Genomic DNA, 13,527 nt, shown 5'->3' on the forward strand with positions numbered 1-13,527 from the left:
CTGAGGGCAAACAGCTACAGAGCAGAAGCCAAGATGGTGGGATCTGTTGTCATATATGAGGCTAGCAGGTCAGGGAATGCAGTTGGAAAAGTCTGCCAAGGAGATGTGGTAATCCAGTTAGTCCATTATTGTCCTGCTAAGGTGCTCGAGGCAACTAGCCAGCCGCCATGTGCCTCCTGACAAGAGCTATTTCTCAGACCTCCCAATGAGGCTTGTTTTGATTCTTAATAGGAACCATCTGCCACTTACAAGAGGGAGCTGAAGTAACTAGAAAGCTCCAGTTTGGAAATTGTTGCCTCTCACCCAAGAGACAGGATCAAGGCAACTCAACAAGGTTTCACTCACCCTAACGTCCACCCTCTACCCAGTCTGACTTTAAACCTCCATACTACAGAAAGGTTTCTGGTTTTCCAGGTCTTGGTTGCCCCTTACGTCCAAAGGCACCAAAGCACTCAGCAAATGTCCCTGAATTCAGTCACTGGTGGAAGGGAAGACACCAACTTTTTTGGATAGCTGTGCTGTGTCACCGTTTAAGGCAAGAAGTGAATTTTTGTCTGAGAACAGGGAGCAAGGGTTTAATGTGACAGTAGAGCATCTCACTTTTTGCACAGGTAAGTATAGGTGGGTGTCTCCATCTGTAATATCAGCCTCTGTCCAGAAAAAGAATACTTTTGTGGATAATGAGAGTATCCCAGGGTTTAACTGCCCAGAATTCCCCTTCTCTTTGGTGGTACTTCTTGGGATTCACTGTAGTAATAATGAGAGGTGAACTTGTTGGGCCAACAGATATTCCCAAGGGAACATCCTTCAGATCGCTGATGTATCATATTTTAACTCCCACTAAGTAACATCTCTCCCCAAGAGATGATCTTTTACACAATCCCATATGAAAATGAATTGCTTTGGCATTGGTGAAAATGAATTGCTTTGGCATTGGCACACACTTTTTTTCTAAGCAGTACTTCAGACCTCTAAATCAGTGCTTCTCAAACTGTGGTTCCTGGATAACCTGCACTAGAACTACAATGGGATCCTTGTTAAAATACATACTCCACTTCAGAGCTAAAATCAGAGTGAGAACGGGGGTGGGAATAACCCAGGTATCTGTATTTTTAAAACAAGCTTTCCAGATGATTCTGATATGCACTTGAGTTTGAGAACCGTTGTTTTCTTAATGACTACTTTCCTTCATTTTAGATTTCTGCACTCAGTCTCATCAGCCAGGCAGAGACACAGTCTCAGGTTTACTTATAATTGTGGTTTTGTATGTGGTGTTTTGATCCTTTGCTAATTTTGTTGCAGGCACCATGGCTTTTGTGTTCTATTTCCAACCAAGCTCTCAGTTTTTGGCTGTCTACACTTCACCTCCCATCTTTTCTCAGCTGGTGCTGCTTTCCAGGTTTCTCCCTTGCATGTCGTCTGTATGTGGTAGATTCTTTTCTTCCCGTGTTCAGTTATTTTCATTATTGTCTTTGTTTCTAGGATCTGGGGTCCTTTTGATCTTACCCTTCTTTGCTTACAGAGGTCAGCCTTAGTTCTCCCAATTTTAACACGATTCGCTAATCAGTGAAAATACGACTAAGCACATAGTTTTATTTTCACCTTCCTTCCCTCTATCCATTCTAGGCATTTCCAGACTGAATGTGCTACTCTTTATGACTCAGAGTCTTATTTTCTATCTGTCTGGCTCCCTTATGTTTGAGCCACTGAGGGCTTTTTGTTAATTTTTTGTTTTGTTTTTAAGTTAGGCTTTTAGACACTGCTGAGCTAGTTTTGCTGAATTCTCAAAACATTAAACTGCCAGTGTTCCTCTCTGCTTTCAGTTTCTAATTGGAACAAGGCACAATATTGTAACAGAAAACTGCAATTAATTTTCTAAAATAGTGGCAGCTTGGGCATTATAATAACTTTAGTTGTAACCACGTGAAAGCATAACAAAAGTACAAAATTACTAATGAAACCAGAAGTAGCCATCATACCAAACAGTTCTTCCCGTTTGTGTCAGCAATAAGTGCTATTATACCTAGGAATGGGGGCAAAAGTCAGCAACTTGCGGGGGTGGGAAGTGAGGAAGGGAGGTGGGGGTGGTGAGGAACGATACTAAAACATTTTGAACTAGAAAGCAAGAGTAAGGATTTGTGCTATCAACACAGGTATTAACAGGTGTATGCTCTTTCTCCCATATGCATGGACCTACTCACCCAGGTGGGGGTTGTAGGCAGCTAAGTGATTTAATAAAAACTGAAAAGTCTCCTCATTGCTTAATCCCTGCAGATCCCAGAGTTATTAGAAACTTGAATGTCTTCAGTGCTGGCTTGATTTTCTCTCTGGTCATTTTATTGGCAGAAATGATGGACAAGGACATCTTCATTTGATCTGGGGGCAGGGGGGAAGAAGCTCTGGGACAGAGGGCAGTTTTGCTTCTCCATGGAACAGCACTGTGCTCTTTAAGGCAAAGCTTCAAATGATTAAGGGTCGGTTGTATTGAAAGCCTTTTCTTTGTGGTTATGTGGTAAAACTGTATTCAAGGGTTGAGTGAGTGTTCCCCAAACAGCTCATTTTAATTTGGAGGGTGTGGTAGAAAGAGAGCATAATGGCTCTCTCTCTCCTTATTGACACTGAGAGTGCTGCTGTTGGCTGGTGGACTGTACCCGAGACACCTCTCTAAGAGGAGCAGTAAAGGCATGTGAACAAGCATCATGGACTCTGGACCAGGGAACTCTAGCTCTAGAGATGAACATCCCCCTCATAAGGAAAGCAGATTCATTTTTTATAAACCCACAATCTACTCAAATGTGTCAGCACAGTGGTTCTCAAATGTAGTCCCCAGGGAACACATCAGCAACCCCAGGAAACTTAGAACTGCAGATTCTTGGTCTCACCTTAGACCTGCTGAGTCAGAAACCCTGGGGATGGGACCCATCCATGTTTTAACAAGCCCTCCAGGTGACTGTACACTGTATCAAGGTTGAGAAGGAATTGTTGACTGCTTGTGAATTCTCGTTAGACCTCTACCTGTCTTGTTCTTTTCATTTTTGTTCTCACCCTCACGTATTGTCTCTGAATCATCACCTGGTTTACTTCTATGGCTCCTATTATACAGATCTTTCAAATTTCCAGGAAGTTGAAAAATTGATGAGTACTTCCTGCCCTGAGCTTTATTGGATCGTGCTACAATCCTAGTGAAGGTGCTTTAAGGACTAATGCTATGAAGCTTTTTCCTAATTATTAAAAGTCTTATCTGCCCACAATGGACTTTACTCAGGTTCTTACCTGGGAGCCCATGCCAGTTTACCTGAGTGCTAGAATACAGAGAAGCTTTGGCCTAAAAAGCAATATGTTTGTCTTTCCCTTCAGGCCTTCCCCATTTGAAGGAGTATTTCTTGAGTTCCTTTTTCCAGCGTCCATCTCACTGTTTTCCTTGAATTGGAGATGTTGATGTGATATCTATTAATGATACCTTGGTGTTACCCTGGCTGTAAAGAAATACTAGATGGCTTGTTTTCTTTCATACCATTTTGCAGCCATCTTCACAGATCCTAATGACGATTGAGTACGTTCATTAAAATGAACCATGGAAAAGGCTTGGTATCCAAAGTGCTCAAATAAGTCATAACTAAATTTGTAGCTTAGATTCTCGTTCAAGACCAGTGCCCAGAGCTGTCGGCACTGACCATCAGTTACATAATTTCATATATATAGTGTTTTTTTGGCCTGTCTTTACTCCATTCTTCAATATAAACATCACTATGACTCCCTCCCTGCCCTGAATTTACCTGTCATATAATCCAATCATCTACATTTCCCTCTATTCTAAAAGTTTGATTTTCAAAAGTGACCTAGAACTCTAGATCAATCCAGAATTTTCTGCAGAAATCTAAGGGAAGTAAGCAGCTTCTTAATCTTGTCTGGCCTTTGGGGGTGGCAAATACCAAAAATAAAGCTATTTTATTTTTGTATCCTGGAAGGGTACTATTTCTTCAAGGGGAAATTGGGATAAAAGAGAGATGGCTTTGTTGTCAGTAATGATTTACTCCTTCCCAAGATTTTGCCCTCATTAATTCTCTTAAAGCTGCCTGTCAGTTGATTAAAAGCTGCTTCCGCTGCAATTATCTTAAAGTTGACTTCTGAAATTTACAAAGCATCTATCCTCAAAAAGTTCCTTTCTTCAGAACTTTGTAGGAAAGGGGGAGGGGGTTTGAAAGAAGTCAGAGGTGTCTCTGATGTGATTTGTCAGAGAAGGAAGGGGGCAAGATAAAAAATTAAAAGTAACATTAGAACTGCAATCAGAGCCATTTGCTTAGGCAGATTTTCCCTTCACAGATTCATCTGACAATATCTCTCCTCCATGGCCTCTTAGTAGAGTGCAGTCTATACTGCGTTTTATTCTTTTCACCCAACAAATTGTATTGAGTCCCTGCTGTATACCAGGTATTTTGCTAGGTCTGGGAATACAGCAGTGAACAAAATGGAGCTGGTCCCAGCTCTCATGGATCTTACGTGTGAGATGACTTAGCTTCTTATCTGGTCTCTGCCCAACCTTCACTGTGCTTGGCACACAGGAAGCCCTCAGCGTTTGTTCAGTGAACGTGTGCTACTTTGAGATCTTGTGTACCATGTCTTCCCTGCACATACATGCATATACACCCCACTTTACCAGCACCACCAGCAGCAAGCCTAGCACAGTAGTCAATAAACAGTCATTGAAAAAAGGAATTAATGAGGTAATCCTTTCCACAGTTGTGCCCAATATCTGAGTTTCTCAGGATTCTAGTCTCAGGACTGAGACATGGTGACAGATTCCCATCAGGGAGTTTTTTGGTCAAAAGTGAAAGACAAAACATTCTTTTTTTCCTGTACAGTATCAAAACCAACTACTGCTTTTGTAGAAGGTGAAAGTATTTAATGTTAGACCTATCCCAAACATAGAAATACTTTCTTCTTCCAAAAATATATGGATCTAGTAAAACATATTGACTCTTACCTAAGGTGAGTCTCTAGGACAACTAATCATTTGGCCACTTCCTTTGAGATTTAGAAAGCTGAGGAAATTGAAGAACCTGTGTACAGAGATGTGGGAACAGGTGGAAGTAATTATTTTAATTTCTGGGAATTCCAGAAGTAGTAATTGTCTTGCTATTTCATTCAGCACAGAAATGAAACCCTCAGCTGGAGTAACCTCTGCTTTGATCCTAGTAGCCAGAGGTAGCCTTTGGAAAGCACTATTCAGAAGGGAAAAAAAAAAATGCTTGTTCTCTGATTGTCCCTGGGATCTCTTTGAGATCACAGGAGGTTGGCAGTGGATGGCCTGTGACAACAGATGTCAACAAATTCCAAGAAGTTAAGAAAAGGAGCTCTTTGCTCTTCTTTTCTGATGGGAGAAGTTGGTTTGGACAAGCACGATCTGGGTAGATTTGTTCCTGCTTCCTCTGAATGAAAGGGGAGAGTTGGATGACTTTGGTATTATTCCAATTCTTGTTTAAAATAACCACATTAAGAATTCCATCAACATTCTACAAATTCTAAACCCCAAAGTAGAATATAAAGAAGGCTTAGAGACAGTAAAAGAAATTAAAGTTTATAAAAAACAATCATTGTGAGTCTAAGGAGATCAACAACTCACAAAAGAATGGACATAGTATCCATCGCCCTACGTGTTCTGGGATATGTTCCTGTTCTCAGCCTCTGACCAGATACGTAGCCATCTATTTCTGGCTCAGAGGTCAGCTGCCTCTTTGTATCCGTTTTTCATTGATTTTTCCCTCTTTTCAGAGAGTTGATTCTTCTCTAGTAACCCTCTCTAAAAGTTTAAAGCCTCCCTTAATTCCCATCGTTACGCAAAATGAATTTCCTCACAGTTCCTTTCTTCCTCAAAGTCCTTGGCTTGCACTTTTCTCCTGTAGCTCATCCAGCCTCAGTTTCCAGTTGTCCCCTTCTTCCAACCAGCTTCTGTTGTCTAAGTTCAAATAAGGAAGATCTGCCAACTGCACTCGACCTCTTGCCCCCATGGCGAGGTTCCAGCTTTATAGATGATGAGATTTCCAATGTAAAGACAACCACAGAGTTTTCTCTTTTGGCTTCTTACCTGGGCTGATCTGAGCAGTGCAGTTTGCTGCTAGGACTAATGGCCTGAGCTTTATTGACTTGCGGTAGAAAAAAATGCATCTTATTGAGGACAGCAATACATTTTTCCTCTGAATTTTGAAAGGATAGAGGAGGTTTCCCACTGAGCTCTTTTGGCTGTCTCTGCCATTCTTTTCCTATTTATCTTTGAATAAGAAAAATGACCCCTTTAGTTTTGATCTGGAGACTGTTTTCTTTTGCTTCTACTTCCTATTAGTTAAGAGTTTGAGGGATAGAAGGGCAGATGGTACAAGAGATTGTCTTGGACTCCAGAAGTGGAGGAATCATGATCTTTCCCCACTCCCTTAGAACTATCAAGATCTGGGTGACCTGACTCACTTCCCTATTGATGTGCTGACCACAGAACTTACTCGAAAAAAAATTGTTCCTTCTGGCATATTGATTCTAGTTCCCTTCATAGATTGTTAGAAATGAGAACAATCTGCTTGGGGAGGTTGGAGGGGAGGTGGTCCCTGTCAATATTTGTCATATACCAGGGAACAGCTGTAGCTGAGACAGGTGAAACAAGTACTCTACAAACACAGATCAGCTGCTGGGTTTTGGATCCAGCCCCACAGAGTCCTGGATCCTGATAATCCTCCTTCATTGTAATGGAATTGGGTGTTATAGCTTCATGCAGTGTTGCTTTTATCAGAGAGGGGAGTAGATTTTTGGCAGACTACCTAGCTTTGTCCTTAACATTCCCAGGGGAGGAGGGGGTGGCTATAGAGCACCTGACTAGTGTTAAGGAACTCTTTACTTGAGATTTATCTGGAGAGCCTTTAAGTGAAGGCCAGCTGTCTTTTAGACTGTCTCAGATCTTTCTTGTCAGTGCTGATGAATTTTGGGTTTACAGAGCCAGTCCCCATCAAAATCTGAGCAGAGACTCACAGATCCTCCAGTCTCAGGGTTGGAAAGACTGATGACCAAAACCATAAAGAGTTGGGAGTAGCTGGAGCTACCTAACCATCTGTCAATACCAGGGAACTTGTTGCCTAGAGAGTCTCTTGTCTCTGGGGCTGGACTGATTGTGAAGAGCATTTCCCCTCAGTGAGGTACATTGAAAGCTGCTAAACTACAGCCAGGGAAAGGAGTAGAAACTACCTTGCTGGATCCCTTTCAGTAGGGGCCATATCCTCATTCCTTTAGTGTCCTTTAGTTACGGGCATGCATGAAATAAGACTGATTGGACCACATGACCTCTCAGGACTTTTGAGTCAGTGATTTGTACCCATCCAACTGCCTCTGTTCTCTGTACTTCTTGCCCTCATCTCCTTCCTTCCCACCCCCACATTAGAGTGTGATAAGCAAGCAAATGCTTATCGGGAATACAGGAGGCTGCTGATCTTCACATGGCATTTTTTGGCTTCCTGCCACAAAGCAGGATTTAGCCTAAAATCCAAACACTTTGGAGGAGATGGGCACTTGAGAGAGCTGCCCTCCTAGCACTGTTTAAAAACTTGGGGCGGGGGGGGGGTGGAGTAGAGCATAGCCAGAGGACAAATCAGTGCCGCCATGACTCCTCTAGCCATGGAAGTTGTGAAGTATATGTGCAGCAATGTCTGGGGGTCTCAACCTTTAATTACTTCTTTCCTGTCCCTCTGTGACCTTGTCTCACCAAGGCTGAGTTCATCCAGCATAGCTTCTTAAGGGTTTTATCCCCAAAGCAAGTTTCCATAGTTAGACACAAATTGATAGTATTTGCCTGTTAATCCCTCTGCAGCAACAGACTATAAAAGGTAAAGTTGTGACTTATGAAAGGCTTGTTTATTTCCTAGTCTGGAACATTTCTAGAAAAGAGTTATTTTATTCTTTCCTTTGAGACCCCCATCAGAAGCCTCAGCACAATCCTCAAGCACCTAATTTACTAATCTTATTATTCTCCTTCATGTAAGATTACTTTCTCTGTCCCTTCTGCCCCGTTTCCTAGAATTTTAGAATTCATTGTGATTTCTGTTGTGAGGCTCATGTAGAGCTGCTCCAGACCCAAAATAGAAGCCCCCCCCCATTTTCCCCCTGAAATTAACACTCACCCCTCCTTAACTCTGGATGTACCCCCATGTACACCATCAAACCTTTGGAAGAAGGAAAATTAAGTAAAGTGATCGCACCCACAATTGTCTGAACATAAGCACATGGTCCTTGTAGTGTGTGTCAAGTTGTAGTTAATCATGTAGCCTACAGATTGGACACAGACCACTAACTACATTCTCCGAAGGTAAAAGCCTCTGTGAAAAAGAATGAAGGCACCACACCCCATCCCCTGATATTAAAGAAAAGGGCTGATTAGACCCAAAGAGAAAAGAATGGGGTTGCAATCTCCATGGATAGTAAGCCAGAGAGGTTGAGTGGAGAGCAATAGTCATGAATTTCGTCAAGGCCCCTGCCAAGTATATATGTATAAGGAAGAGATTATCCAAAGGTCAAGCAACCACGTTTCAGATAACTAGATTAGAAATTTGTAAACTCCACTGGGCTCTTTTTTAATAATCACCCCAGTTAGACTGAAGATTTAAAGAGCCCTGGCTAACTCTTACACTGGAAGTTGAGTCATACAGGGAGGGCACAGATGGTTCTTAATTCAGCAGCCTCAGGGCGGTCAGTCTTATGCCTCAAACCAGAGCCAATTCCATGTCATTAAAAGACCCCTTCACCCCCTGGACCAAAGCAAGTCCATTCTGGCAGTGCGCCACGAGGTGCCCAAGCACATTTCTCAGCACCACAAAACCTGGAAATGTAACTTTTCTCTTTCTGTGTGGCAGCAAATTGAGCACAAATATGCTCAATGTATGCTGCTGTCTTCTCCTGTCAAGATAAAGGTATTTCCGATAGATACCCAAGGCACATGAACCCAAGTGTTCCCAAATCCAGGATTTCTTATCGCTTGGTCTGTTGATTAGAGTGGACGAACCATTAGCTCAAATATTTCTTTCTTTCTTTCTTTCTTTCTTTATTTTTTTTGTCTCATCAGGATAATGAGAAAAATTACTATTCTACCACCCTAAATTCATTTGATGAGTATTACTTTCTAAATCACATTCCCTTTGTTCTCATTTTTTTTCTTTCCAGCAGGTAAAGGGGCAGGTAAAGGCTGATGAAGTTCCTTCCTATTTTAAAGATTGAAAACTGGAGAGGCTAGAAGGGAAATCATCACAGTGATTAAAACTCCAGTTTGTACATTCTCAACTTCATGTTCTTTTCATAATGATCTTTTTGAAGTCCCAGGTGCAGATTCCTGGTAATAACAATAACAGTTACTATTTGTGAGCTTGCACTGCCCGGGCATTTCATAGGCAACATCCCTTTTAGTCTCTCCAAATATTTCAATGTAGGTATGGTCTCTTTTAAACTGAGATCTAGGGAAGTTGTTAGGTAGTAGCATCAGGACTCAAACCTAAGTCTTTCTAACTCAAAAGTTCATGTCCTTAATTCTTGATGAGTCCACTGTCCTGCCTCTATCTCTGACTAAAGTTGTTCTGGAGTATCTTGTACATCAGTGGCCCGAGAGAGTGATAAGGCTCTCATCTTCAGACTAAACCTTGGATACAGCAAAGTTGCCCCCTGAGAAAATTTAGCTTTGGGAAGATGTAGACTACTGAAAGGAGAATCTCTCTCTCTCCTTGAGAAATGTAAATGACCTGTTTAATGGTGATTTATGTAAGCTAAAAAGAAACCATGTACCTGTGTGATCAAAATTTCCCTCTGCCCTGCTCCTTACATTATTGTACCTTTTAGGTTTCCTTAACAATAGCAGTTTTAACATTGCTTTTAATAAGATGAATTAAGAATGTTCTCTGGTGTTATCACCCCATCCCGCCCCCCTATCACCTACAATTCCTCATTGCTTTGAGAGCACTGTAATTTCCATGGCAATGGGACTGTCAGCAGAGGTTCACTCTCAAGGGTTGTTCTGGTCAAAGGGAAGTTAGGGACAGTCCTTCCTGGTGTGATGGGCTCTGGATGGGGCTTTCCAGAAGGCTTCCTTAAAAGCAGGGAAATTCCAAGTACCAAAAGGCTCTGACGAGCACATAACTAAGCTTCTGCAGAAAAGTCCTAGCATGCTCTTAGTATTTCTTGAAAGAGTCCTAGCTCTCACCAAAAATAAGAGGGTCCCACCTGATACCCCAGGTTCTCAAATGCTTATTAAGAATCATCCCATTCCTACCTTAGCCATCTCCTCCCTTCCCTATGATTAACCTGCTTCAGGCTATAGAAGGGACTTTGTTTCTCCCTGGATTTTATTGATCTTGGTAACAAATTAATTATCCTCCCATTCTCTCTTCTTTCCCCTTTCTCCCAGAGAGTTTTCAACGTCCTTTACCCCATGCCTGCTGACCAGCGGAGACATGTCAGCATCAACTCGGCCCGTTGGCTGCCTGAGCCAGGGCTCGGCCTGGCCTATGGTACAAACAAAGGAGACCTGGTGATCTGCCGACCAGAGTGAGTGGCTCAAGGTGTGGGGGAGGGCAGTCATCCGGGCTGAGGATGAGAGTAGCCAACATTCACCTCTGGACCTGGCCAGTGAGATGGCATCTTTTAGATGGAAATCTAAATCCTGCCTCATTCTCAGCATCACTCCTTAAAGGGTCCTCTCCACTCAGGGGCTGTGAGGTTACTCTCCATTCCAGGTGTCTTAAAGAGGCTGATTTAGTCGTTGTGTCTTCTTAAAAATAAGGCAGTTTTTTTTTGTTGTTTTTTTTTTTCTTTTTTCTTTTTTCCCATTGTTCTCTGGTTTCTTAGTGGTAATAAAGTTTCCCTGCAGGCAGAAGTTTAGATAGCAAAGATTCTTTTTTAAACCCTGTTTTAAAAATTCACAGGTGATCTTGGGTTCATTTAAATGCCATAGACTTAATGTAAGAAATAAAACTGGAAGTTGAGTATTGTTAAAACCCAATGTTGTCAAGCCACTGATCTCTAACAGCTTGGCTCTATGCCCTTCCTGTTTTTTATCTCCTTGAGGCTCTAGCTCATAATAGTGAAGGCAGATTGAAAAGCTCAATTTAAAATCAGAATGATTATTATCTGGTCTCAAAGTGGAGTGGTAGTCAGAAACAGGGAACCAAAGCATTTCTTTCTTAAGTCCTTTTGACCTCTGGCTTTTAGGGAGGATAGAGGTCTTGCCAGGCACCCATTTACTCAAGATCCTGAGAGGTTTGTCATCAATTTCCAGACTCATCCAGGTGGGGACTGTGAAGCCTGTGGTTCAGTGCAGATCAGGCTGATTGCTGTAGGGGACACTGCAGGGGTCCAACCAACTAAATGCCACTTCTGCCTCCGGGCCATCCTAATGCTGTCCTTCACGTGATGCCAGGTCTTCACCTGGGGTGTTCTGCCTAACACAGAGCATGGTGTGACTGGTCTGACAGGGTCTCTGGCTACTGGGAGTATCTGTATTGCCTTTTGATAGGGACTTAGGCATTCTGTCCCAGGGTCTGTATTTGGGTCAGTTCTTATGGCCTGGTATGTAACTGGTGATTGAACCCTTGTCAGCGGAGTTAGGACAGAGGCACAGGAGAAAGAAAACCTGGTTTTAAGGGCAGCTCTTTCATTCCCTCTTTGAAGCTTCTCCTGAAGAAAGGCTGCTGTCTGAGCTATGACCTGATTGGATTGTTCTTGGAGCTGGGAGGTTAGTTTATTCTGCCAGCCACTCTCTCCTCAGGGTCTGTGTCCAAAGAGCCTCCTTTAGTATCTCCTTGTGCCTTCCCAAAACACAGCCTGCCTCCATCCCAAGTATGCTACTGTTAGTCTAGGCATGCTGGGTCTGTCAGTTTCTGCCCTTCCCCTGACCTATCTGTCTTCCCAGCATCAGTCTTCCCTGAGTACTTCCTTCCCCAAACACATGAAGCTGATTATCTTACCCCTTCTTCTTTTCTTGGGAACTTATAAGAGGAATCCAATAGCCATCTTTTCCAAAACTGCCACGGAATTCTGGACAATAATTTTATTCTTAACCAACAATGTAATTATAAGTCTTCCTTTCCCTGTTTCTCTGAGACTTCCTTCCTCAGAGGATAGACATTTTGTCTATGACTACAACCACTAACTTTTGTCCCTGGGGAACACATAGGCCCTTCCCCTATTTAACCAGGTCAGGTGATTGATGCAGTGGAAAATGAGAAAGGATCCGTGAGAACATTTACATCTTTTGAACATCTTTTGAACAGTCTATGATTGGTCTCTGGCCTAAAATGAGAAAAAATAATCGGGAAAGCAGGAGCTCAAGATTTGTCATCTCTTTAGTAAGCAGCTGTCTGAAGCTTGCTGCCTAGGTGTGGTTGACACAGGTCCCTGGCACACCCATTCCCAAGGGCATAGGCTCCATCCAGCCAGCTGCACCAAGGCTACAGCCCTCCCTCCAAAACAGGTGGTTGTCAGCGTTTGTCCTGGCATAGGTGACTGTACCTCATTTTGTGCTCTCAGTCCTCCTCTTGATTTATCCTCCATTGTCTTAACCTGGACACTCTCTCCAAGTACAAAGACAGAGGGAACAAGCCCCTTGGGATCAGTGGCACTAAAACCCCCATTTGGCAGTAGAAAAGGGCCTAAGACAATCCTCCATCTCTCCAGGGGAAGGAATCCTTAGGCAGGTGCGAAGACCAACTACTGGCCCTTCAGCTCCTGCATATGCTAAGCTGTTTTGGTGACTGATAGCCTGATCACCCCCTCTTTCTAGCAGCGAGGTGCTCCTTTCTCCTTTGCTTTGCTCCCCCCACTGGCCACTCCTCTGCTTCTGTGCCTCTGGCTGACCTCCAGCCTAGCCAATAACCCCCTAAAAATCACATTGGGTACAAAGTACCAGACAGATGAGGGGATGCTGCTCACTTCTGGCTTCATAGATCAGGCCTACAGTGTGGGGCTAGTGGGAGAGTTGCTTGGAAGGCCCTGCTTCTCAGAAGGCAGAACTGAGGAACTCATGTCAAAAGAGAAGTGAGCTGGAGCTATAGGGCATCCAGCCCTTTGGCCAACTGTGGGACTCTTAACAAGACCCCAGTTCTAACCCTTAAGACAGAGCTACCTAGCTACCACTGTAAACTGTGATTATATTCAAGCATCATTGACCAAGGAGGGGAAAGACATACTTCAAAAGGGGAGCCAGAATTCCAGAGATTCCATCTTTCGGGCTAGCCTACAAGAGCCAGATACCAGCTCTTTCCCATAGCTGCAGAAATGGCGGGAGTAAACATCAGTCTTCTTGTTAGCAGTCCTTTCCAAGGAGACAGCTGAGTAGTCCAAGCCTCTGCAGCCATGTAACTGATAGATGAAAGAAGAATGTTCTCACAGAGAATGTTCCCTAGAGGCTGGGCAGTTCAGAGCCAGAAGCTCTGTGATGAGAGAATTGTGACTGAGGAAGCCAGGCTGGCTCTTAGGTATGTTCAGGGAGTCCAGCAGTGAGGAAGGTGTTGA

General features: G+C 43.1%; 1 protein-coding gene across 9 annotated transcripts in view; it reads left to right on the forward strand.

Moving 5' to 3' along the window:
* The window catches only part of AMBRA1 (autophagy and beclin 1 regulator 1), a 182,743-nt gene that overhangs the window by 156,951 nt on the left and 12,265 nt on the right, over window positions 1-13,527 (forward strand). For all 9 annotated transcript variants that reach the window (XM_037838594.1, XM_037838595.1, XM_037838593.1 and 6 more), the window contains one exon: window positions 10,424-10,563. In XM_037838594.1, the coding sequence (XP_037694522.1) occupies window positions 10,424-10,563 (140 nt within the window). The remainder of the gene's footprint in view (window positions 1-10,423; window positions 10,564-13,527) is intronic.

Source organism: Choloepus didactylus, chromosome 6 (assembly GCF_015220235.1).
Source record: "Choloepus didactylus isolate mChoDid1 chromosome 6, mChoDid1.pri, whole genome shotgun sequence".
NCBI lineage: Eukaryota > Metazoa > Chordata > Mammalia > Pilosa > Megalonychidae > Choloepus > Choloepus didactylus.